This window comes from Gossypium arboreum, chromosome 8 (genome assembly GCF_025698485.1).
Source record: "Gossypium arboreum isolate Shixiya-1 chromosome 8, ASM2569848v2, whole genome shotgun sequence".
In the NCBI taxonomy this organism is placed as follows: Eukaryota; Viridiplantae; Streptophyta; class Magnoliopsida; order Malvales; family Malvaceae; genus Gossypium; species Gossypium arboreum.
The window spans coordinates 1,092,163-1,119,487 of record NC_069077.1 but is presented as its reverse complement, the minus strand read 5'-3'; the positions used below and the strand labels follow the sequence as shown (position 1 = coordinate 1,119,487).

Here is a 27,325-nt window from a genome sequence, read left to right as displayed (position 1 = left end):
ATAGTACAAGTATTGTACTACTACATATTTAATTTTGTGTGAAATAAATTGCATAATATATAAAAATAAAATATAAAAATATATTAAAAAGTATAAAACGAGCTACGCTTTAAACGTTGAAATTTAATATTGACCCATACTTTAAATAGATCTATTTTTTTAAGCTTAAGGCTTTATAATATTGTCCAAACCCTTTTATATTTTGAGCAGACATTTGGGCTTTGCCTAATAACTTGACCTAAAATATATATATATATATATATATATATATATAAAAGAAGTTAGGCATTGTATGTTAAATGAATTTAATTTTTAACATAAACTTTAGCTTTATATTTTTGTCAAAAACCTTAAATTTCAAACAGATCTTCGGGCTTTAACATATAGCTCAACCCAACCCAAAACAAAATAAAAATATATTAAAGAGGTATAAAACAGGATAGGCTTAAACAGTTGAAGCCCAATCTCGACCTAAAATAGATCTAATTTTTTTCTCACATATTTCGGGCAAAACTTCGGGTTTTGTCGGATAACATGACCAATTGACCATGGACCAACGAGAAAATTTAACCAAAATGTTTTGAGTTTCTTTAACGGTGTCGTTCGCAACGTTCATTTCACAGTTTCCCTCCCCTGGCAATCCATCCATCTTCCATCGCGTCCCCCGCCCCCGCCCCCGCCCCCCAATTGCAAGCTTCGCCGGCGGCACTTCAATGGCCAGCTGCTGCACTGCTAAATTCCGATTCTCAATCTCATCTTGCCGCGCCGCCCTGTCCTCTCGGCCGTTTCCCGCCAGTTTAATGCCTTCATTTCCGCTCTTTCACTCTCCTTTCTCTCGCCCAATGAAACCCACAAATCTCCGTTCTGTCTCAGCTTCGGCCGCAGTTTCTGCCGGCGCCGCCTCTACCACTCCCACTTTCTCTTGGGACGACGTCGTTCGCGTCTCTCAACCCGAGTTTAACCCCAACGATTCGTCCAATCTCAGAGGCTTCTTCGATAAAATCAAAGCTTGCAACCGCGGCGCTGTGAGCATCTCCCTCACCTTCTAAATTCCAAATTCTATATAAAACTTTTTCTTGGCAACCAAACAGAAATTATTTATTTATTTATTTTCAATTTGGGTTGTTCGTTTGTAAATACAGGAATTGCAATCTGAGTTCCTTCCTTTTGTTGTCGAAGACCAAATTGTTGGCTACATACATAAAGGGTGAATTCTTTTTATGCTTTTCTTTATTTCTAAGACTTAATTATTAGACTAATGTGAATTAAAAGAATGTGTTAGCTAGGCTAATTATAATATTTTTTGTAATTAATGTGCAGTTTTGCCGAAAATTTAAGGAGTTTTGAGGATGTTTTTATATTATCTAAAGATAATTGTGATGGAGGTAAAGTAATGTTGCACCAATCATTAAAATCGGCCGATGATCGAACTAGAGCTGTAAGAGAAGTGATCAAATGCTTAGCTGAAAATGAATTGATTCCAGGTATAAGGAATGAGGTACTGCTTGAAATTGAATGTAAGGAATTAGAAGTTGATTTATTACGATGTTATCGTCTTTTTTGTGTATTTGCTTTTAAAATGCTGGAAATCAATTGCCCTTTTCTCTTTAGGGTCTCTCGATGCCTATTTTCCGATTAAATCGATCAAAGGTCCTTGGAGTTTACATTTTCTTATAGGGATTTTATTTTATGGAATGATTGTTTTATTATTGATGTTAAACAGTTGTTCCCTGTGACATCATCGTATGGTGCCCCGGTTTTTTTCTCCCTTGAGCGTGCCGCTGTACCTTATTTCGGAATAAAGGTGTGTTTTTCCCTATAGGATTTGCATATCGGGATGCTATCACCTATCTTCCATTACTGAAACTTTCACAATATTAGAAGCTGAAATGTTTCTTTTCTGAATCCATAGGCTTATGGTGTTCACATGAACGGATATGTTGAAAAAGACAAGCAAAAATTTCTATGGCTAGGAAAGAGGAGTCTCATGAAGTCTACTTTTCCCGGAATGCTTGATCATCTAGTTGCTGGAGGACTGGTTTGTAAAAACTTGCTTCTTTACCAAGTTGTAGTTCTAGAACTGTTAACATCCGCGAGTTATCTGTGATGAAACAAACTAAATGTGCATAACAAGGAAAAATTTTCATATTAAAGGACGAATCCGAGTATCCGACTTTATGTTTATAATGAAAGTCAAGAAGATGGTTCAATCTATGGAGTTTCTAATAGTTTCAGAAAAGTGGTGAAAGTGTTCTTTTTTTCTTTATGTCGCTTTTTATCACGTAATACAATTACGACAATTTGTAACTTATTTGACGGTGAAATTTTTTGGTCTTTGGTTATAGCCTCATGGAATTGCTTGTGGGGAGAATCTTATCAAGGAATGTGAAGAGGAAGCCGGAATACCAAGAACCCTATCCAGTAGGTCCGTATTTCGTTTTATTATAAATATTAATATATCTTACATATCCTATATCGGCTTGGAAGTCGAACCTCGTTAGGTCGATATCTATGGCTTGATGCAGTTTATTTTGATCGGCATATATTGGAAGGCTCTTAACCGATTATGTTCCTCATACAGAGCTATATCGGTTGGTGCTGTTTCATATTCAGATATCGATGGGCACAGATTCAAGCGAGATGTTCTATTTACTTATGATTTAAAACTCCCCGAAAGTTTTGTACCAAATAATCAAGGTAAGTACATCAAAGCGCAATTCTACCATCTGTTGAAACATACACTAGACAAAAGTTTCAAATTTTGTTAATATGTTAAATTGTTTCGGAGATTTTTATCAGACTAGTAATACTTCGAATGAACTTATCTCACCTTTGATGGGACTTTCATGACTTAATACATACATATATATATATATGGCAGATGGAGAGGTAGAAAGCTTCAAGTTGATCCCTGTGAAACATGTTGCTAATATCATAAAAAGGACAGATTTTTTCAAGACCAATTGCAACATCGTCATAATCGATTTCCTGTTCCGACACGGGTAACTTTCTTCTTTATTATATTTACAATTTGTACGCACACTCGAGCAAAAAACAGTGCTCCTTGCTTTGTGTTCCTACACATTTATGTTTTCTTGTCTCTAATGTTTATTGCAGGTACATAACTCCCGAATGTTTTGGATATTTGGATCTTCTTCAAAGTTTGAAGAGAGGAGATTGCTCGTAAATATACTTAAAAAGGTATATAAAAATGATAGCCATATTCTTCTTTATTAATATTTGGATGTTTCAAGCTCAATTTGTTTAGTTTACCTCTTAATTTTTTGGTTATATAGATTAATTACAAAAGAAGTTTTAAGATCTGAAAACTCGAACTTAATGTCATAATTAGATGAACGTACTAGATTAAACACAGAGTTATTCTCGATTTCCTCATTAATACTTCACTTCCCTGTAATTTTATGACAGACATGTCTTCCATCAATTACATATTTATATGAATAAGGTGTAATTGAGCCGAACCAAGCCCGAATATTGGCAAGCTTGAGCTTGACTTGCAATTTGGAGTTGGATACTTAGCTTGAAATATACTCAAGTTACTTGAGCTCAATTAAATTCTTTATAAATTTTGTACTCAAGCTCGAGCTTGGCTTGATAATTAAGTTTAGGGTTAATAATACGTATCAAGGGTAATAATGTAATATGATAATAAGATATATAAAATATATATTAAAAATGAAATACTCGATAAAGCTCGCGAGCTGTTCGGGGCGAGTGTTATTACAAAGCTTGAATTCAGCTCAATTGATAGCTCGAGCTGCTCGAGGATGAGCTTGGTTCGATAATTACCAAATTGAGTTGGAGTTTTTTTCAAATCGAACTCGAGTAGCTCGATTATATTTGATATATATATAACCAATGTATCCATCATATATATAATCATTACTGTAATAATAATATTGTAAATAGATTGTTGTAGACTTACATATAAGCAATTAAAGGCGAAAGATTGACGAGCCAGCGATCTCCGAGCTGCTTGATCATATCTGAAATACCTGCAAGTAAAAACAACCATAAGAAAGAGGCACGAGCAATTCTAGATACGACATATGAATACATGAACGTGTTACAAGATTCATATAACATGAATTATTATTATTCATCCTTTGAACTGTTATACCCTGCATTCATTGTTCATTTCTTCTGCAGTTTTCTTGACATGGTTTGTGACCAAATGAAGCATGGGCTCGAGAACTAACCGGTTACTTTCCAGGGATGGCAGGCATTAGTAGGTTCGGAATCCGGGTTTAATTCATATCACCATAAACTTTATGTTTAATTAATAGTAATTATCTTTTATTACTATTTAAATTTTTATAAACAGAATAAATAAATATTTAAAAACAATTAAATCTAGTTATAAATAAATCTGAATGGAGTTGGGTTTTCTTCTCTTTTTTTTGCCAAAGGGCTTTCTTAAGAACAAAGAAACCAACACAACTAAATGAAAACCCTTTTTAAAGTACAAAGCCAAGAACAAGAGCAAAGCCGAAGAGAAAAAAAAAAATTATCCCCTGTTTATAGGTTTTTTTTTTTTTTTCTAAACTTTCACGCGGTAATTTTTTAATTTGGATTCTGTTAAGATATGCGTGAAAATTTGTGTCATGTTATTATTTGAATTACAATTTCAAATATTATGTAATTAATACTTTTAATAGAATCAAAGTTTAAGTATCAAATTGGAAAGTTGTTGTGAAGTTTTTATAATTGTATAATCATATTAATGATAAATTTAGGTAAGAAAAGGTTAACAAATGGACTAGGATTTCAAAATTGAAAACTAAGAATGTTTAATTTTTAATTTTGTAGTATAATGAATAGATTTTAATTTTATTCAAATATAGTGATTGGCAGTAGAATTTGACCTCGTGTTTTTGGGTTAATTTCATTAGAGGTATCCAAACTATATCCAAATTCTAAATTAATCTCCAAGCTTGAAAAATATTCTAAATGACTATTTAAAGAATCAGTATCATATCAATCAAAATTTTCCATCAACTTGAATGCTAAATTACATTTAAAACTCGTGGATCTGGTAGCATAAATAACTTAAATCTATTATGTCAAACATAGTGTTTTTAAAATTTGTAGGGGCTATTTTTTTTTTTTGTTATGACCATGACACTTGAGGTTTCAATTAAAATATATTAAAATTGAGAACTAATTTTGAATTTCAATTATAGCTTGAGAGCGTCCTTTGCAATTAACTCCTAATTTTTAATGTGTTAACAGTGAAAATTTTAATTTATAAAAGAATTATTGTATATCTTCTTTTCCTAAAACAAATACTAAAAAAGATTTTAATGGTAAAAATATAAAGTAGGGTAAACTACACTCATAGTCACTCAAGTATTAGGAAATATACACTCTAGTCACTTAATTATGAAATATTACAATTTGATCACTTAATTATTTGAAATTGATCATTTAATTATTTAAATTGCTCATCTGGTAATTTGCTAACGGGCATCAACATGGCAGTTAAGTTGCTATTCCTCAAATATATTTGGGTAAGTTACATCGTACCCTTGTTGGCAGTTATGCCATTGTTGGCAATTATGCCACTAATAATCGATTAACTAACAGTGTAGTTTACCCAAATATATTTGCATAATAGTGAGTAGTGACTTAACATCTCACATTGACAGCCATTAACAAATTAGCAGAGTAGTGACTTCAATGATAAATTTCAAATAACTGAAAGATTAAATTGTAATTTTTCATAATTAGATGACAAAAATGTATATTTGCTAATAATTAAGGGACCATAATGTAGTTTACCCGTAAAATAAAACCCAAAAAAAATCCATAATACCGTCAAAAAGGGCAACTGCACGGCGACAAAGCCTTTCCTCTTTTCTCACTTTTGTTCCGAAAAAGTAATAATTAATTAACATTAATTAATTAAATCCCGAATTTCTCTCTTTCTAAATTCTCTCTTAAATATACTCATTAAATCAATAAAAAAATTACAGCAGCCATTTTTTTCTCCTAATTTTCTTCTTCTTCTTCTTTTTTTCTTTAGTTCTTAGCTGTACCGTAGCTTCTTACGAACACACCATTTCAAAGATCTACAAATTTATATATATATATCTATTTTTTCATATGATTCTTTATATTTAATTTCGTGTGTTTTCTTAAATAATTTCTCTATTAATTGTTTTTACAAAATATTCTTGGCGTTGGATCGGAATTGATTCATTTAAAAGCCTCGTTTAAAGTTTAAGACAAGCTTTTGCTTTATTCTCTTTGATTCGAGGTAAGTCCGTTTTTTTCCTTTTTCTTGGTGTAAACTTTTCTAGGGTTCCAAACACGTCCTTATTTGATGTTTTTCTGATGTTTTGTGGTTTTAAGTTGCTTTGCTTGTTCAGATCCGTGGCTTTTGGTTAGTTGAATTACTATTGTGTTGTATTTTTCTCTAATTTGTTTGATTAGCTGGAAACTTTTTGATTGTATACTTTTGCTTAATCAGTGTAATGATAATAACGTAGAAGACGCAAATTTGGAGTTAATTTGATTTGAAATTTGAAATTAATTAATTTTTTTGTGTGTGTAAATGATAATTTGGAGAAATTTCATGTCGACTTACTAATTTTTTAACTATTTTTTCATTTAAAAAAATAATTTCTATTTTGGCCTTTATTATCCTGATATAGGAAGTAAGTCATGGCGAGTCGAGTGAAGGAAGACGAGAGAAATGAACGGATAATTCGAGGTCTTCTAAAACAACCGGAGAATCGAAGATGTATTAACTGCAATAGTTTGGTATGATTTTCTTGTTTATGTTTTATCCTAGGATTGTAGTCGGAGAACTGCATTGGATATTTGATGATTACACTGTTGTCTCCTGCATTAGATTGATGAAATAAAACTACATTAGGTTGTATATTTTGAATACTGTATTTTAATTTTTTTACAATTAGAAAGCCTGGTTAATGTTATGATGGTTGCTTGAATCTCCACTCTTGAACTTTTGGGGAGTGTTGATTGTTTGATAAAATATTGTTCGAATATCCTCATATAATGTTGCTTCCGAATTTTCGAAATTGAAATATGTTTTTCTTGCAACATTTTCCTTATATGAAATTGAGTGTGATATCCCTTATGTGTAAATATGGAGTGCATTTACTTTCTCTATTACAGTTTTGCTATTTGCTAACTTGTCAGTTGAGCAGGGACCTCAATATGTTTGCACAAACTTCTGGACATTTGTTTGCACCACCTGTAGTGGAATACAGTAAGTATTCAGAGTTTTCTGGCACATGAAGATTTATTTACTTTTTGGCTGCTGATTAACTTATATCCAAGACTTCATTGCCTTTGTAATGGTAGTCGATTTACTAAAACTGGCTCCTGGTTTTAATTTTTTCCAGTCGGGAATTCACACACAGAGTTAAATCAGTATCGATGGCTAAATTTACTTCTCAAGAAGTTACTGCTCTTCAAGAAGGTGGAAATCAGGTAGAGATAAATTCCTCTCCCTTCTTTTTATACTTGTAATTTTCCTCTCACTATGATGTTCCAGCTCTCATTTTTTCCCTCATTCCTTTCACTTACATGCAGCGCGCAAGAGAAATCTATATGAAAGAATGGGATCCTCAGCGTAATTCTGGTCCTGACAGCAGGTTATCACTCGAATATCCAATCTTTATTTTGTACTTTTATTAGTTTCTGTGTCTTGAGTCAAAATTTTTGTTGCCAGTAATGTTGAGAGGCTCCGGGACTTCATTAAGCATGTCTACGAGGATAGAAGATACAGTGGAGAGAGAAACTATGACAAGCCTCCACGAGGAAAGATGGTAAAGATGAACTTCCCTGTACCTAATTTGCATTGCATGTCAATCAGTTATAAAGTTGTGAGATAGGATATGGCATATGGTGACATTATAGGTTATGTCCCTGCTTCTTAAGGAGGGAGTTTTAGATATCTTGATATTGTCGAATCTGCAACTGAAGAGTGCTGTTTAATGTTCTGAATTGTACATTGTGCAGGGTGATAAGGAAGATGTTTATGAGAATAGGAGGGCTGATGGATATCGGGGAGGGTCTAGAAGTCCACCATATGAAGATACCTATGATCGTCGATACGGTGACAAGTCCAGTCCAGGGGGAAGAAATGATGACAGAAATTCTAGATATGGTTATGATGAAAGGCGAAGTCCTGGATATGATCAAGAAAGTCGACAATATGGTGATTACAAAAGAAGCCCTGCTCGCCCTGAGGTTATCAATGACTGGCGCCGAGAAGATAGATTTGGTAATGGGAGGAAACCTGATGATAATAGAGTATCTGATGGAGATCCCAAGTTAGAAGGGAGATCACCTGAGCGGCCAAAAGAGTCATCCAGTCCTCCAGTGGTTCGTCCTGTTAGAGAAATTTTGGGTGAGAATGTAATACCCCTTCGTGTAAGTGAACCTCCAAAAGCAAATAGCGACAGAACTGTTGATGGCCCTCAGACGCAGGTAGTTTCTGCTATGTGCTAGGAAACACTATTCTAATGTTCTGGTCTAATTCACGAATCCTTTTTTTTCTTTTGATCTGATAGGCTTTTCCTCTTACTTACATCAAAATGATTTATTTATGTCTTACCGTTATGCCTTTCTGAAATTGTTTCAAAAGCCTTAGTGTTAACATGATACCTTTTGCCACAATTACCACTTGGCACAGTTCTCATTCCTTTTGAATTTGCTTTTTCTCCTTTCTTTTGGTGATCTATTCAGAGTTTTTATCCTACTTTTAATTGGACCTTATAATTCCCATCTATACGATAGTAGTTGATAACCTTTTATTAGAACTACTTGGTAGCTTGTGCTGGACATGACTCTATGCTAGCTATAGTAATTGATATTCCATGTTGCCAATGATGATAATTTTCTGAGTTATAATGACTTGATTATGATTCCATGGTACTCTGCTGCTTCAACACTTTTGCTATGTTTGTTGTATGATTATTTATACCTTGAAGTTACATAAAGGAAATGAACTTACTGAAGGATTTCTACTAGCAGAGAACCGTGTCTTCTAGCAGCTTAGGACATTCCAGTGGTAATCCAGTAGAAGCCAAGTTGGAGACAACTGGTAGCTTAATTGATTTTGATGCCGATCCTGAACCTCCAGTAGCTCCTATGGTTACTCAGACGCAACAAACTACCGCGACTCAATCCATTGTGCAGCCAACTTCTTCTACCAACGAGAACTGGGCCTCTTTCGATGTTTCCCCCCAGACAAATGTTTCTCAGACTTCTTCTAATGTGAACACTCTGGACTCTGTTCTTTCTCAATTGTCAGTTCCAGTATCTGTACCTGGTCATTTATCAGGAGTACCTAGTGGTGTTGGTGGTCAATTGCCTGCTCATGCGGCCAATATGAATGTGGCACCTTCCACTGCTGCATTCACGGGGCAGATCCAAACAATGCCTTTTGGTGCTGGTGCTCCTGCATCTGCACCAGTTGGCAATTTCTCAACATTGCCTCCTACTGGTCCTCTGGTAGCTGCTCCTGGACTAAAGCATACAGTGCCTGGCAGCAGTGGCGGTTCCCAGATTGGTGTTAATAATGCTGGGCAATGGCCTAATATGCAGCACCAACAGACTCATTTTTTCTCCACAGCTGGCGGTCAGACTAGCCAACAACTTAACGGAGCCTCGCCAAGTCAGGTGTGTGTCTTCTAGTGTTCTTATATTTGCAATATTTTATGAATAATCGACTCTTTGTTCACCTAATTTGACATCATATCTTTTTGGCAGCCATGGAATTTTGCTCCTTCCCCGCATATGCAGGGGCCTCAAGCTGTCTCAAAACCTTTCCAGGATGTCACTTCTGCCGTTGCATCACAGCAACCACCTACAGAAACAAAAGCAAGTGGAAGACAAGAACTACCTGCGGTAATTTCTTTTTAGACCGAGAACATTGTAGGTTTTTAGCTTTCTGCCGTGAGATAATTGTATTAGCCTCTTCATCTTTGCAGGATCTATTTACTGCAACTTATCCTACCTATCCTGCACCTACAGCAGGATGGCAAATGGCCCCTCCTCGTGGCATGGGGTTCACCATGCAATATCATACTGCAGCGGTACTATTACGTTCCTAGAAAAACGAGATTCACAAGATCATTCTTTCTTTACTAAACCGCATGTCTAGTTGACTTATGAATCACTTATAGTTGTCCATACATTTTGGTGTTACAGCCACCGTCTGCTTTTCCACAGTCATTAAGGTCGGTAAACCCATTTGATCTCGGTGGTGAAGCACCTCGGGCTCAAACGCAAACAGTACGTTATTCACTTCTTTTCGAACTATTTTACTGCTTGTGCCAGACTGATTTGATCCTGCTTAGGTTTAAGGACTGTTGTATGGCAGTTTATAATGCTGCCATGCTTGTTTTGTGTGTTTGACACTGTAAATCATAGTTTACAAAACTGGATTTTCTGGTTGATTATTTGGAATATATGCGATCAACTTATCAAATAACTACACTTCCAAACCTACTCTCCCTTGTCGAAATCCCAATAATTTTCCCTCGAACTTATTGCTTGTGGTGCAGCCCCTTTCCATGGCTTCCTTACAAGGTGCCCTACCAAATTTGCCACCTCCTTCTGGCCTATTACGCACTTCAAGCCTCGGTACACCATCATCAGCATGGATGCCACCTCAATCTTTACCTTACGCGTCGGGAATTCCATCGCAGTCACTGCCCTATGCTTCAGCATTGCCACAAAGTAAGCCATTTTCATTCCTCCTTTTGGTAAAAGTACCATAGAAGCCCTTGTACTAGGAGTCGGGTTGCATTTTGTCTCTACTCAAAAAATGGGCAAACTAGTTCTTGCACTTTAGATTAAAGAGCAAATTGGTCTTTCCTTTCAACCATTTGTAGTGTTAAAACCAATGTGGTTGATGGAATAATCAGAGAGTGACATCTGACGTGTCATGTGTTTTTCATGATGACATACAAGAATCAATTTTTAACAGCAAAAATTGATGAAATTTTTAACAAAAGGGATCAATTTGCTGTTTGATCTAACATACAGAGATTAATTTGTCCATTTTTTTAAGTAAAGGAGATAAAATGCAATGGTACTTTTACTTATATTTTTTTCATTCCCTTTAATGTTCTGAACTCTACAAACTTTACAGGGCCATACTTGGGAGCTCAATTACCCGGTAACTTGCCGTCGTCGAGGTAAATCGTTTATCATTTCTCATAGAATTAATTCTCTTTTATTTTGTGTGAACCAACCGAGTTAAACTCCGGCGTCCCAAACATTACTCTTTTTACCATTCTCTGATTTGCAGCCATCAAGCTGGAGGCATTGGCAGTGAATCATCCTACGGTTTCATAAATACTGACCAACACGTGGCCGGTAGATTCTCAGCACCGGCTACCCCACAGCCTTTCTCTTCTGTCGGTGGGGGCAACCCATTTGGCTGAACATAAAAGAACAAAGGCACCCCAAAGGTCATTTTCGGTTAAGTATCGTACCGTTGCTACCTGTTTAATTGATGATTGGAAAGTTTCGGTTATAGTTTGAATTGATATTCCGTGTTCATGCATCTTGTGTTAGTCGTATTTTTATCAAATTAGGTGTAAATTTTGACACGTTAATAATTTGTGTTATATAGTTCGATATTATAGTTTGTATATCATGTAATCTTATGGTGTTTAGAGGAATTAAGGTTTCCTTTTAGTTGAGTGAATATTATTTTGTGACTTCTGTAATGTAATATTGAAATTATTATTTGAAGAGTTTGCATTTCTTGTGCACTACATGACATTTTAAACCTAATTTGCATTGCACATAAAAATAATACAAGTTTTAAGTGAATCAAAAGAGTTAATTAAAATTAAATTACTTTATAAAATTTCAGTAAAATGGATAAATCATAAAGTGTAACAAAAATATAATAATTTAATAAGTTATTTATCAAAATGTTTTTAACCTTTTTTTTTTTTTTGTAGAGAGAATGCAGTGAATAATCCTGCAAATATCATGTCTTTACAATGTAATCATGTATGCTCCAATATATGGTTTAATTGATTCTTTTCCTTAAAATAAATTATATTAAGATAATCTTAAAATATATAACTTTTAAGCTTTAATAATAAAATACCACATCATTAACTTTTAAAAATGTAAAAATTTTATTATACATTCATTTATATCTAAACTTAATTTAACTTTAATTACATGACTTAATAAATTAAAATTTTAATAAATAAACATATTTTCTTCTTTTATACTTTTTGAATCATTTTAATCCTTTTAAAATTTAATCGTCTTTTCATTTTTTTATTTTAAACCAAGTTATATATTTATGCTGTCAAATTTTTTAATTTCTTTTAATTCTTAAGCATGTAATTTTTTTAATTTCTATTTTTAATTTTTAATCAAATTTTAGGATTTGTTAAAAATGGTAGTAATAATTTTTCAAATTTTGATTTTTTACTAGTGTTCTTTTTAGATTTTTAATAGTTGATTTTATTTTTTTCAATTTGTGCTTATGATTTTTATCAATTCTTTTTAATTTTTAAATATTTTCAAATTTTATTTACTTTTGGTTATATTTTTTTCGGGCATATAGTTTCAACATTTCCTCCAAAATTTTAATTATTTTAATTAAAATAAAATTAAATTAAAGATGATATCGTGTAGAATAATATTTATACTTCTTTAAAATTGATAATGTCGCATTATTTTACTAGTATATAAAAACTATATATTTTAAAATTATCTTAATATAAGTTATTCTGTTCTTTTTCATCTATAATTATCCTGCATCTTTGGCCTCGATGAGTTGCATTATCAAATCGTAAAATTAGTTATATATTTAAAGGTTTAAATGTATATTCATTTTAATAGTACTTAAATTGTTTGGTTAATATACAGAGTAGGGTCGAAGTTTCATAACATAATTCCATTGAACTCGGGCTCTAAGAAGTCTTTGATATTGTCAGTAATTTTTATCCCTGCTCGGTGGCTACACCACTTTAAACTCAACGGCAATCTTTTCTTTCTGCTCAACAGAAAGTTCGTTGGCGACATCTCCTGCAGAGCACTAAGGCCAATGAGGATAAAATGAAACCAATGTTGGCTATATATATATTTTTTAAATTTTAAAGTTTTTGCTACTAATGCTCAAGGATGGAAACGAGATGAAATTTAGATAGTTTATGATAAAGAATTTGCCGCAGATTCAGGATTTATTGATTGGTCTGTTACCCAATTAGCGTACACGAACGGGATACGTTATTCAAATGATATGTTTTTTTCTTAATAACTGGAGAATTTTCATTTATTTCTCGGAAAGCTAGGACAAAAAATTTAATTTTATAATGTTTAATTCGAGTTTGATTTCATGAAAATCAATTATTAATATTATTTAATTTAATTTTTTCATTAATATAATAAATAGTGTTAGCCGTGAATTTATTTAATTTTGTATTTAATTTATCAAATACATCTCAAAAATGTAAATTAATTTCGGTTTTAAAATTGAGTTGATAAGAATCAATTGTAAACATTAAAATGTTAGATATTGTTATCTTTGAGTATCAAAATGTATAATTTTATCAAATACAAGTATCACATTTGATAAAAATAATACAAATACCGTATTAAAAGAAAAAAGCGACAAACTTAGCCATTAAATTTCATTTAACACTAAAAATATAGACTATAAAAAGCTTTGATATTGAATCGAAATTCGAAGCTCAAAAATACAACTCAGATAAGTTCGATTTTTAAAGTTCAAGCTCGATTTAAGATACCAATATGTTTCGAGTTTTACTTGTAACTGGAGGTTACCTTCTTCCAAATAATAAACTTCAAGAAACTGTCCTTCCATAGCAAATGGATGAAATATACAGATTTTTCAGCCATTTATCCTACAAAATAGATAAATGAAATAAATCATTAGCCAATACATCTCGGACTCAGTCAATCCAAGTTCAAATCATTTCCGGTTTCCGGTTTGGATCATTCAGGTTCGGGTTATTAACTTTTTATGATGAATCAAGTTTGAGTTCTAGTTAACATTGGATTCTCGGGTTCGGGTCCGTTTGGTCAATCCAAGTTCGAACCATTTCTGATTTGGATCATTTTCGGGTTCGGGTTGCTGGCTTTTTATTTTCAATCAGGTTTGAGTTCGGGTTAATCGGATTGGATCCTTGAGTTAAGGTCAGTTTGGTCAATCCAAGTTCAAGTCATTTCTGGTTTGGATCATTTTTCAGGTTCGGGTTATTGACATTTTATCGAGTTGAGTTCAGGTCACTTCGGTCAATCCAATTTCAAATCGTTTTTAGTTTGGATTATTTTCAAGTTCGGGTTAGTAAGTTTTTATGATCAATCAGGGTTAGAGTTTGGGTTAACCGGATTGGATTCTCGGGCTCGGATCAAAATTAATTACACACAATAAAAATCATGCAAAAAAATATATATTTACCTTTACTTGGGTACTAGGAAAAGCAGATGTACGCAAAGTTTCTTGCATCACATCTTGTGATTTTCTCTTGGGTGCACTAAGTATGAATGCAGCTTGATCCTCCGTAGCCGCTGCCGATGTAATCCGAAACCCTTTTTCCCATCTTCGATGAATCCCCTCGCTCGGGTAAAGGAAATCAAGTTCAACAACCTAATTGACAAGTAAAAAAAGACGCAAGTGATTGATGCAGTTATTACGTAAAATAGTATTATAGACTGGAAATTGGACAAACCTGAAGACGATAGCCTGCATTTCGAGACATAACGATGCCCCATTTGTTGCCCGCAGCGGTCATCGAGGTCACGGAGAAGCCTTCTTTCCATTTCTTATTAATCCATTTGAAGGGAAATACATCAGTAACTTTGTAGGATTGCTGCGTATAGGGGGTACCTTTAGTAGCCGTAAGGAGAAAAGAAATATCAGCATTACCGGCATCGAGCTTTATTACAACATAATCATAAGATATAGCCATCGAGAGTTGATCAATCTAACGGTAAAAGTACCATGAAGGCCCTAGTCATGCATTGTGCCCCTTCTACTAAAAAATTAGGCAAATTAATTCCTATATGTTAGATCAATGAGCATATTAATCCTTTCTATTTAAAAATCTATCTATTTGTAAAGTTAAAAATTGTGTAAGATAGAATCATGCTAAAATACAGGGACTAGTTTTTAACCGTAAAAATAGATGGATTTTTTACAAAATGACCAATTTGCTCTTTGATATAAAATATAGGGACTAATTTGATCATTTTTTAGTAAAGGGGACAAAATGCAAGCCGGCTCCAAGTAGAGGGGTCTCTATGATACTTTTACAGTCGGCACAGTAATAACGACAAAGCTCACCCTTACAGACAATTTACTACGGTGAAAATAATAACTCAAAAAGATTAAGGCAAACATGTATCTTAAAAAGGTTTCAATTACCTTTCGACATAATGACCAGTGCACTGCCGTTGCACGCTCCGGCAACGGAAGTGATGTAGTAATTCTTCTCCCATTGTTCCATTATCCACTCCTGATTACATAAACAGTAAGAAATATAAACTTCACTGATTAAAATTACGAAACTAAAAAAGCAGAAAACCGAACTGTCATGTCTTTACCTTATGCAAAAAGATTGGTGATAACTCGTAAACCTGAGATGTAAACCCCGTGCCTGCATCCATAACAATGGCCCATAGATTCGATGACGACGCTACACAGCTAACATACAACCCATCTTCTTTTCCTTTCTCCACGTGCTGGTTGAGTCTTGAATCAATAACGTTAAAGTGATACCTGTGATACGAACCATGGATTATAACAAAGAAGAATCAAATTCGAGAAAATTGGCTCATGCAAGGGGTTCAGTTTAGGCAATTGGAAATTCTAGCATTAGTATCTTATCGTTAAATGGATTTCATCGAGATGGTCTAAAGTTACATTTCCGTAAGGGCATTGCCCCTATTTAAATGATTGGTAAAGCATATAAAGCCGCCAAAAGATACATGCACTCGTAGACACGGTCAAAAGAGAATGGCAGATTATACCAAATATGAGATATTTGGTTCCGAAGAGTAGTTCTACCTCTGTTTCATTGAGGTTCGGGAATTATAGATTGAGATCCATTGAGAAGCAGGAGACCCAAGCCGAACTTTCTTTTTAAGCTGCTCACCATCTTCCAACTCGGTGAGTGATCTTTCCCGTTTTTGACCCACCTGATGTATTAAGGATTCATCAATCTATATATATACAAGGAAAGGAATTGGCCAACACAAGATAAAATGCCGGGTAAGAACCTTAATAGCTCCATCGATTTGGATAGGATGTATTGATGAATTGAAATCTATGCTGTTATGAAAAAGGGAAATAAGCTTTGAGTAATTGGGTTCTTCATCAAATTTCATATTGGTTACAATTTCAAGAAACTGTTGAAACGGTGGAGGACACAAGGAACACAGCACCGCTGGAGAAGTTCCCATCTTCTTCTTACAAACAAGAAATCCTTTGTTCTCACCCTGCAGCCAGTGTATACACGAAAATGAACACAGTAACGGCAAAAGACAGCAATTAAGCTACAAATTTCTGAAAAAAAAAAATAACGGTGGAGCAGTTGAATAAACTTACGATGTAACCTTGCCAGGGAAGCTTTCCTCTTAGTAGAAATATGAGTGTATAAGCCAATGACTCGAGGTCATCCCTTCGACTCCCAGTCCTACCCAAATGTGCATGTACACTTGCATAACGTACAGTTCCCCTAAAATGAAAAAAACAAAAATAAAATTCAAATTGGCAAATAATCAAAATTTGCAGACATGTTTGTGTTCGTGACCTAAAAGAAGCAGTCTTATTCGCTTACAGTTCATTACCTAAACACATCAGGTTTTTGGTCATAATCAACATGACGTGCAGAAGCTGCTTCTTTCCATCTCGAAGCTGAAAATGTTCAAGAATTATTAGGTTGTTCAAAAATAAATGCTTAAAATCGTAAAGCACCTCTAATATATATAAGGATATGAAAGCAGCCATACCCAGACCAAGATCAACCAGATACAGGGTCTTCTCCTTTGAGGTCCCAGGCTGGCCAAGCAAAAAGTTCTCGGGCTTAACATCTCCATGTACAAAACTGAAGTAGAGATTAGAAATACGAACAATATACAAAAGCAGTAAAAGAAGTGAGGTAAAAAAGAATGGAATGCAACAATTTTGAAAGTACCCTTTCAAATGAAGCTGCTCGAGAATCGATATTGCCTCCACGGCTATACAAGCAACCATCTCTTCTGTCAGCCTATACCAAGAGCAAACACAACACGATAAAATAGAAGATCATATACGAAACTTCAAAGCACATGAGAATAATGTTAAAAGAAGAATATATAGTTTCTTACATCTGGTTGTTTGAGTTCCAAACATCCCATAAACTCGGACCTAGCATATCCATGACCTAGATTCACAAGATTCAAAAGAAACATCAATAAGGACTCAATTTTTTTTTTCTTTCGTAAAATATAACACTGCATTTGAAATTCTTTACTGAGGAACCCACAAGAATGTAGTAGCCTCCGAGTTGACCTTTGTAATGAACCAAGGGAAGTCCATAACAACCATTAAGAGTGCTGACAGTAATTTTCAGAAATGAAACAAATTAGATCATAAAATTCTAAGTTCGGACAACAGTAAGAGAAAAATCTGGACAATAGTACCCTAAAGCCCCCTATACTAGGAATCGGATTGCAGTTTGCCCCTATACTAAAAAATAAGCAAATTAGTCCATGTATATTAGAAATTCCATTCATTTCTGCAGTTAAAAATTGGTCCCCATACATCAGCATGAGGTACACGTGGCACACCACGTGTCACTGTCCAATTACTCCATCAGCCACACCAATTTTTAATAATACAAATAGATTATATTTTTAACAACAAGGACTAATTTATTATTTGATCTAACATATAGGAAATAATTTGCCCATTTTTGTAGTAGAGAAGGCAAAATGTAATCTGACTCCTAGTATAAGTACCTCCATAATACTTTTGCCAGAAAAGTGCCATACCTATATACTTGCCACTCATAAGGAGGACCCGAACTACATCCTTTACCATTTTGATGCTCAAACTTCAAAGCGACCTGCAAAACGAAGCACGATAATGGCATTAACAACACCATAGTCAATATGTGCGCTGAATTTTGTTCAGGTTTCACTAAAGTGTTAAAGTGAAACGGAACCTCGAAAGCATCTGGTCCACTGCGCCCCGTCCCACCAGATATTCTTCTTCCAACAAAAACCTGCCCGAAACCCCCTTTACCGAGTTTTCTGTCTAACTTGTACACAGGAGAGTTACCAAGTTGTACCTGCAAAAGGAGAAGCAAATGGAAACCTTAGTACAAATCACTTGAAAAGGCTTAGTGCGCTAAATTTGAAGACGAAAATTAAGTATAAGCAGGGGCAAACGGAAGGGGGGAGGCTGGCAGGGGCTTGGCCACCCCTAAAATGGGAAATTGCTTCTTTAGACCCCAAAAGTTTATAAAATCTTAAGATAATATATGGTAAATTTATAGTTTGGCTCCCAAAAAGTGCTAGAATTTCAATTTAGTCTTTTTGAAAACCATAAAGATATAAACCAATACAATTGTGAAATTGCATTTAGCTCTCAAAAATATATAACTTAATCTCAGCCCCCTCTAAAAAACAATTCCGGCTTCGCCCTTGACTATAATTGGTCAAATTTGGCCATATATAACACTGATGAAGTCAAACAGCCCAAAAGAGAGTGCCTAGTCGGTATAGTTGAAGTAATTACATTGAACAATTTGACATGCTAACCCACAAAAATGAGACACTTAACAATTATCATTCCATTATACAAACAGCAAAGTAATGAACCAAGAAGGAAAATTAATACCCTTTCAGGTAGTGAACTAGTGCTTCCTTCTTCCTTGACAGCAACCGGTTTTTCCGCACTGTTTTCAACGACCTGTCTCACTGGCAAGTTTATTCCATTGCAACCCCGGCCACAAGCACTGGGACCAACAAGCTTTTGATTTTCTTCAGGATTCATTCCTCCACGCCCTCTACCCCTACCTCTCCCTCTACCTCTACCTCTATTAGCTGATCACAGATTCATATTATAAAATGAAACAGCAAGTACATCAGATTTATAGAAAACATTAAAATTTCAAAGATATTACGAGCTGCATTCCGAGCAGTCGGAACTAAGGAAGCAGAGCTCTCCGGATTGTCGTTGATCCTCTTCGATTGTCGAATTCCGCCTCTCAAAACTTGCATTCTTTCCCATCCAAAGAGGAAACCTCCTACTAAATCATAGCCAAAAAAATGGAATTAACATTTATTTAAATGGATATTCATTTAATTTTAACAAAAAATATGAAACAAATATTCAACAAAACAAAAAATGGGAATTCATAATTCATTCAATAGAGTTTATAATCAATTTTCACTGCAACCTCAAAATTTCTAGTTCATCAAATCATAGATGATAAATTTTAGACCTAAAAGTACTAAGTAAACCATGTCTAAATTGCATGTTTATATCATCAAAAAAACTAAGTGTAAAACCATCATTTAAGCTGTAAAATCTCCACTCTGATCATCATTTTTTTAAAATCCATTGATCTTTTGCTTAGAAAAAAAAACCCAAATACTAAAACTAAATCTTAATCAATTTCAGAAACCAAAATACTTTAAAACTGTACCAATCTTTTTTTACAGCAAAGAAAAGTTCAAAGCTTTCAACAATTTTCAGCATAAGCTCTAAAGAAAAACCTGATTTAAAACAAAAAATCAATTTGGGTACTCAATAAAAATCAGATGATAAACCAAGAACTAATCCCCCAAATCGATTAAAAAAATTACATTTCTCTAATAAAAAAATTGCTTAACAATAAATACCCAACAACCGATTGCTACAAAAGAATGCACCAAATGAACAAAAAAAATAAACATTAAAACATACCCAAATCGAATTGCCTCTTTTTACTGGGGCTTTTGCTGTTTCCTTTTTCCCCCAACAAAGCCAAAAGACAAATAGATAAAACGGAGGGATATATTATGACATATATATAAGCTTTTTATTATAAGAACAATAAATTACTAACCAAATACGCGCTTTAAAAAGTTTCGGTAATTGGAAAATAAATAAATAAAATGAAGAATTAAATGTAAAAGTTAAAGCTGTCGAAACATAAATAAATAGAGAGAGAGAAATTAGGGGTGATTTTGGATAGCGGTTCGATTAAAAGGTTAATTATAAAAAAATCAGTTCAAAATATACTTTTAATAAAATTTTTAGTTATTGGTTAATTTGATTCTATTTACGAAATTAATCGAATTTATTCGAATTAATCAAATGTTTAATATTTAATTTTTTACAGGATAGGTAAATTACACCCAAAGTGATTAAATTATTTGTAAATTTACGTTTTGGTCATCTAATTTTAAAAATTACAAAATAGTTATTGAACTATTCAAAAGTTTTTATTTAAGTCGTTGGGTTGTTAATTTTTTTTTTTTTAAGTTAGGCTAGCTAGCTTCAAGCTATGATTCGATAATATATATGGTGGATCAGTACACTTCAACGAGTAGAAAAACATACCTTAGATCTAAGTAAATCTGACGATTAGTGTCGAAGATCGAAGAAAAATATTATTTTGATTTTAATTTACAAATTAATGACGTTTAAAGTTGTTTCATGAAAAAAAAATTGATTTGTAAAAGAGAAGGAGAATGAGAGCTTTCAATTAGTGTAGGCAATGCGAACAAATAATATCATACAGCAATAAGTTTAACAACCCAATGACTTAAACAAAAACTTTAGAATAATTTAGTAATTATTTTGAAATTTTTGAAGTTAAAATGACCAAAACATAAAATTAGTAATAATTTAGTGAGTTTGGTATAATTTACCCAATTATGATTTTAGTATAAGTTTTTATATTTTTATTTATTTTGAATTTTTGAATGTATTAATTTGATAATTGATAGCTGTTAATTTATTATTATGTTTTTCTTTTATGGTTTGGTTAGATTTACAAAATTATCAATTAAAAATTGTTAGATGGTTAATTTTGTTTTGCTAAAAGAAAATTTATCGAATTAATCGAATTTGTTTCATCTCGGTTTACTTGTCAATAATAAACTTTTATTCGAAAGTTTCACTGATAAAAAATAATATAATTACATGACAAGTATAAATAAATGCTCGATCAAGGTAAAGGAAGTATAAATATATGTTTGATCAAGGTAAAGGTTTTGTTCTAAGAATTATATTGTATTTTGTCTGTTCTACTCAAAATATGAGCTGATTAGCCAATGAATATTAGATCAAATAACAATTTGGTCTTTTTTTATTAAAAATTCTATCCATATTTACTATTAAAAACTGGTGTAGCTGATGAGATAACTAGACAGTGACACGTGACGTGTCATGTGTACCTCATGTTAACGTTTAAGGACTAATTTTTAACAATATAAATGAATTTCAACAGAAGAATCAGGTTGCTCTTTGATCTAAGATACGTGGATTAATTTGCCTATTTTTTTAGTATAAAGGGTAAAATGCAATCCGACTCTTAATGCATGAGCCTTTATGATACTTTTACTGTCTGAACAACTATAATGCACAAAAAACTAGACTAGTCCAAAAATAACCGGACAAAACCTATGCAAGGCATAAGCAAAGTCCAAAACCTCAACATTTGACAACTGTGCCAATACCTCGTTAGCTATTAATAATACACTTCAATTAAGTTGACGGTTATGCTTTTAAATTTTCAATTAATTCAACCAATACAAGTTCAAATCGATTTTTAACTGGACCAATAAAAAAAAAGCACGAGAAAGGCAAATATGCAAGGTTAAATTCTTTCATCTATCCATGTACTATACATAAGTTGTGGGTTTAGTCCTTACAATCCCTATACGTTAAATTGTCTAATTGTAGTTCTTGTACTTTTTGAATTAAAATTTCGGTCCTAATCATGTGGTAGCTATTAAACTCAGTAAGTTAAGCTCTGTTAATTTTAAAACATGACATGAGTAATATATTATTACATGTGTAAACATATTGATTACACACAAAAAAAAATAATTAATGGAGTTAACGGTTCTTGTTTGTTCCAAGGCTAGGATTTCACATTTTGAAAAGTATAGAAATCAAGAGTAGTCCAATTCAAGAACATAGACTAAATCTATAATTTTATGTATAGTATAATATTAGTATTAAATTTAATCAAACATATTTAACAATTATAGTTTGGTTTAATATTGAAATTTCAAATTTTGAAAAGTATAAAGACTAAATCTAACCAAAGTAAAATATAAAAATTAAATCAGCAACTTATGCAAAAATATAGGGACTAATAGCAGAATTTACCAATATGCAAATACAATGCCATCAAAGAGTTACGTGGAAAAATAGCTTGGTATTCAGTTTCTTATCATGAAAGGCCAATTAGAGGATTGTGACGTATTGTAAATAATTTTTAATAATTTAAAATTAATTAATTTTATTGACCAATAATATTATTTAATAAAATCCATAAAATTTTACATGGTGGGTTGTAGTTTATCGGTATGTAAATTATACTTGATATCACTAAATTATTAGTAAGTTTACTTTCGATAATTTAATTTTAAAGTTATAAAATGAACATTGAATTATTTGAAAGTTTTCATTTAAGTTATTAAATTATTCAAAAAAGTTTATCTAATTCACTAAGCTATTAAGTTATTTTTTAAAGTCCGGTTAGTAAGCTCCAAGCGATGATTGAACGATCAGTATGGTGGATCAATACCCATCAACAAATATATTAACATACATTAGATCGAAGTCGATTTGACAGTTAGTGTTAGAGACAAAAAATAAAGCTATTTCGATTTAGATTTATAGATCCGTGATGTTTGAAGTTATTTATGAAAAAAATTTGAATTATAAAAAATGAAGGGAATGCGAGCTTTTGATTTATGTGAGAGATGCATACATAGAAGGCCATAAAGCAATGATTTTAATATCTCAGTGATTTAAATGAAACTTTTGAATAGTTTAATGGCCATTTTGTAACTTTTTGAAGTTGAGTAACCACAATGTAAAAATAATTTAGTGACCTTGGAGTAGTTTACTTTTATTATTAACCAATATTGATTTTCGACCCACGTTTCGTAATGGGTTAATTATTTTTTACTAAATAGTTAAAATTAAAGGTTACAATATGCTCCAAGTTTTTATACTATTTGTATATTTAGAATTTTGTCCTTTTTATTTTCTGAATATGAAAATTTAGGCCCAATTGTAAAATACCAATAAAATTTTACTGGTGTGGCATTCTAAAAAAAAAATACTGACTCAATAATTATGTGACAAAAATGACATTATAATAAATATAAATTTAACGAAGTGTTTTAATGTTGTTAACAATTATAAAATTTCATATTAGCATTTCAATTAAAATAAAATATTTAGATTAACTGATGATATTATGAACATTGAGTATCAAGTTATGTTAATAATTAAAATACAAAGATTAAATCTCAATTTTGAACATATTATAAGAACCAAATTTTAATATTTTTATATAATATAAAAATAAAAGGACTAACACTGAAATTTAACCATTATTATTAATAATATAAAAAGAAAAGAAAAAGCAACAATAGGTGGAAAAGAAGGAAGGCCCTAAAGCCTTTCATTTTATATATAGTATATAGATGTGTATCAAATATAAACATTTTATTTTATCTAAATAAATTTAATAGATTTTTATTTGTATTAAATATTAATAATTAATATTAACATATTTCATAAAAAAATATTAATTACAATATTAACTCAAACCAAATTAAATCGAACTATATGTTTTATAAAATCCGGGCTCGTATTTGCTTGTAACGCATTTTCTTTCTAGAAAAGTTTCCATATGCTCAAAAATAATTTTTAAAATATATAGTAATTTTTTAATTTATTTTGTGTTAAATTTGACCATTATTCTTTTTCAAAAGAGTAAAATTGTTGTTATATTTTAACGAAAATACTGACGACAATTCATGTATACTATATATGTTTTATTTTTATGAATTTTTTATATATATTTTTTGGTTATAACTTGTTTGAATATTTTTGTAAATAGATGTTGTTGAAAAATATACATAAATTGTTATACGGGTTACTAAAACCGTTAATTAATGCTTTTAGCCAACATTTTCGTTAAAAATAATTTAACTATTTTTAAAGATTAACAATAAAAACCAAAATTAAAAATATTTTAGCATATTAAACTAGAAAATATTTGTCTATGGATTTACCACAGGAAAATCAAAAATATTCCAAGAGAAGCAAAATAAATAAAAAAAATAAACTGGTTTCATTATTTACTGGATTTACAATACTCATAAACCTACTGAAATTTTTTTCACTAATTCCACCGCGAAAATTTGAAAAAAAAAAGGAAGGTCATATATGCATAAATCTAAATAAAAAAAATCAATGGATGAGGTAAGTAATTGCCAAGGCAATCAAAAGCAGCATATAAGCAATTCCTTGATCAATCGCAGCACCGTCATTCGATGGACCCGGCGCCGGTGCCGGCGAAGAATCCATGGTTTGCCCGTAACCGAGTTGCGAAACTGCGAACAACAACGCCACAATGACTTGAACAACATGCACCTTTATTGAACTCATCAGCTTCGAATAATTATGAACTAACAAAGTTAAGTAAATATTAAAGGAAAAGAAGAAAGGAGAATTTCTGGGTTTTCTTTTTTTAAGGGGAAACGAAGAGAAACGGGGAAAGCTTATAAAGAAATGATGATGAATTTTGTGGGGAATGATGATTATTTTTATACTGTGAAGAGCTTAGTTTTAGGGGGCAGGCAATTTCGTGGAAAGTGAATGGTCAAGATACTGATTGTGGCATTTTCTCGAACGCGTCGTGGACACGAGAAAAATTTGTGTTTTTTACTCGCTCGTGGCGACTACGCTAAGATTGACCCCGGTTAGCCAACTAGCGAGTAGCGAGTAGCGAGTCGCTAAGTTTCACTCGTCTTACTGATAAAAAATAAACTTAAGAGAGACTAAGCTTTTAGTAGTTATAGGTTTTCCTCTCTCATTTTCAAAAAATTATAAAATTATCTTTAAATTATTTAAAACTTTCAATTTAAATCCTTAGGTTATTAAAATCATTATTGTATAATTTTTCTATTTGCATTAACTGCACAATTGCAGTAATCAAAGCTCTTATCCCTTTTCTTTTCTACACATTGGCAGGTCTTGGGACTAAATTTTGGGAGGTTTAGTAATTTTTTTAAAAATTTTAGGAGTTTAATGATTTTTTTTTTAATTTGGGAGTTTAATTAAAATTCTTGTAAGATTAATGAGAATTTTCAAAAATTTTAGGGAACCTACTTAAAATTTTCTAAAAATTTCAAGGAGAATTCAATTTTTTTTTTGAGGATGCTATTGCTACTTAGGTCACCATAATGGCTCACTTTTGCTTCTACAGTTCAATTTTTTATCTTTTAATTTATGAAATAATTTTAAACATCAAAATCTAAATAATTTTTTTCTTCAATCTCTTCCATTGATCATTAGATTTACTTTGATCTAAAGCAGGCCCGTTCTTGATATTTTGAAGGCCTTAGGTAAAACAATAAATTGCGCCCATTTAAAAAAAATATATATATAAAATGTAATACAATAAAAGCTGAAAATTGTTTGGGGACCTAGGAGATGAAGTATCTATGGTGAAAAATCAAAAACCCTAAACATTTAATTAAATTGTTTTAGTCTGACTTTTTTTTTCTCACATTAAAATTTTAAAAAATATCTTTTGGGCCTGTTTCAGCCCTAGTCCCTGGACAACTGCATTCTCAAGCAACCCTTAAAGTTGAACCTGATCTAAAGTATGTTCTTAAACTCTTCAATGAGTAACTCCACTATACTAATCGTCTAATCGTTGCTTGGAGCTCACTAGTCAATTTTTTTCTTAAATAAAACTTAATAGCTCAGTGATTTAAATAAAAATTTTTGAATAGTTCAATAACTTAAATGAAAACTTTCAAATAATTCAATAATCATATTATAGTTTTTGAAGTTAAGTGATCAAAATATAAACTTACTCATGTTTTATATATTTTTATAACATTAAATATAGTTTACTTTATTTATTTTTATAATTAAATTTAAATTTTTTTTGAAAGGGCTTTAACAGCTCAAAAATCGAGTGTGAAAATATTTTTAGAAAGAAAACTCGATCCAATCCAACTCGTCTCGTGAACATATCTAGTGAAATTATGGATAAAATCAAATTTGGACTCAATTTTTTTATATCGTTTTCTGGTCGATATCAATTTCACTTTGGCTCAAATTAAGCTGGCCCAAAAGCTTAAACAATTTAAAACAATAAGAATAACGTTAGTTGTTTCTTATAAAAACAATAGGATGAATTACATCTAAGGTCACTAAATAATTTATAAATTTATATTTTAATCATTTAACTTTAAAAATTTATAAAATAATTTCAAAACCATTCAGAAACTTTTCAATATTTCTAACCTGGAAAATTATCATATTACACCATCAATGTACTAGTCTAAATACTAACTTTTTTACTATATTGTTTAAATATAATATTTGTAGTAAAATTAGATCTATTAAGTCTAATTTGATTTTTAATCAACTTAAACTTAAATCCGAACTAAATTTTTATCATAAAAATCAACAATCCAAACCTATTCAATTTAAATAAAAAATTAAGTTAAATTGAAAATGAATTAAACTCGAAATTATTGAAACTCGAAAACCAAAATTTGAAATTACTTGTATGTAAAATGATCTAGTTGGATTGGACTAAGAGGTAATGCCAAAAAGCCTAATTTAATTTCCAGCTTCTCCTCCACTAAAAACCTTAGCTCACATGAAAAAACACATGCACACCTTAACTGAAAATTTTGCATTCATCAATCAAGGAAGCATCAGAAAACGTGATCTCTTCGATATTATAATCAACGCTCTAAAAAATTGATAATTGGTGAAACTCATCAAATTATTAATTTTTATTGGGTTAATATATATGAGATAACTTAATTTGATAATTTATATTTATTTAGTATTTAATTTTTGGGGGCTTTATTGGTGCTTAAATTTGAAAATTATAAGTTAATTTAGTAATTTTTTTATATATTTAGTAAAATTGTTAAAATATATTGACGTGACACTAATAGCTAATAGTAATTGTTAAAATGTGAGGTTGTCACGTGCCTCATATTATTGGTCATCAATATTACGTCAATTTTTAGTACCAAATTAGATTATAGTTTCTAAGTTTAAATA

The 27,325-nt window shown here is 31.8% G+C and overlaps 3 protein-coding genes across 8 annotated transcripts; 2 read left to right on the top strand and 1 right to left on the bottom strand.

Moving 5' to 3' along the window:
- The first annotated feature begins 505 nt into the window (after positions 1–505).
- LOC108468099 (nudix hydrolase 20, chloroplastic-like) lies at positions 506–4,389 on the top strand. The gene is made up of 10 exons (XM_017768957.2): positions 506–1,025; positions 1,143–1,207; positions 1,321–1,498; positions 1,724–1,804; positions 1,913–2,038; positions 2,346–2,425; positions 2,582–2,697; positions 2,882–3,002; positions 3,118–3,201; positions 4,171–4,389. The coding sequence occupies exons 1-9, from the start codon at positions 714–716 to the stop codon at positions 3,185–3,187; spliced, it is 1,149 nt and encodes a 382-aa protein (XP_017624446.1). The 5' UTR covers positions 506–713; the 3' UTR covers positions 3,188–3,201; positions 4,171–4,389.
- A 1,455-nt stretch (positions 4,390–5,844) lies between these two features.
- LOC108470120 (probable ADP-ribosylation factor GTPase-activating protein AGD14) lies at positions 5,845–11,786 on the top strand. 3 transcript variants are annotated; one of them, XM_017771343.2, is made up of 14 exons: positions 5,845–6,280; positions 6,678–6,786; positions 7,197–7,258; positions 7,395–7,482; positions 7,585–7,646; positions 7,724–7,820; positions 8,014–8,484; positions 9,031–9,678; positions 9,769–9,906; positions 9,990–10,094; positions 10,210–10,293; positions 10,566–10,740; positions 11,156–11,201; positions 11,315–11,786. In XM_017771343.2, exons 2-14 carry the CDS (start codon positions 6,688–6,690, stop codon positions 11,448–11,450), a joined length of 2,211 nt encoding a protein of 736 aa, XP_017626832.1. In that variant the 5' UTR covers positions 5,845–6,280; positions 6,678–6,687; the 3' UTR covers positions 11,451–11,786. The 3 variants fall into 3 exon arrangements, with proteins under 3 accessions (XP_017626832.1, XP_052887614.1, XP_052887613.1); XM_053031653.1 differs by having other exon boundaries at positions 6,278–6,406; XM_053031654.1 differs by lacking the exon at positions 10,566–10,740 and having other exon boundaries at positions 5,851–6,280.
- A 1,745-nt stretch (positions 11,787–13,531) lies between these two features.
- LOC108470094 (casein kinase 1-like protein HD16) lies at positions 13,532–20,183 on the bottom strand. 4 transcript variants are annotated; one of them, XM_017771301.2, is made up of 18 exons: positions 19,958–20,183; positions 19,173–19,295; positions 18,887–19,092; positions 18,210–18,335; positions 18,037–18,110; positions 17,529–17,598; positions 17,371–17,426; positions 17,199–17,270; positions 17,014–17,108; positions 16,852–16,918; positions 16,610–16,739; positions 16,282–16,500; positions 16,070–16,200; positions 15,607–15,781; positions 15,428–15,518; positions 14,733–14,890; positions 14,462–14,650; positions 13,532–13,904 (listed from the first exon to the last, which is right to left on the bottom strand). In XM_017771301.2, exons 2-18 carry the CDS (start codon positions 19,267–19,269, stop codon positions 13,845–13,847), a joined length of 2,016 nt encoding a protein of 671 aa, XP_017626790.1. In that variant the 5' UTR covers positions 19,270–19,295; positions 19,958–20,183; the 3' UTR covers positions 13,532–13,844. The 4 variants fall into 4 exon arrangements, with proteins under 4 accessions (XP_017626790.1, XP_017626789.1, XP_052873909.1 ...); XM_017771300.2 differs by having other exon boundaries at positions 19,173–19,298; positions 19,958–20,179; XM_053017949.1 differs by lacking the exon at positions 19,958–20,183 and adding an exon at positions 19,894–19,953 and having other exon boundaries at positions 19,173–19,298.
- Between the last annotated feature and the right edge of the window lie 7,142 nt (positions 20,184–27,325).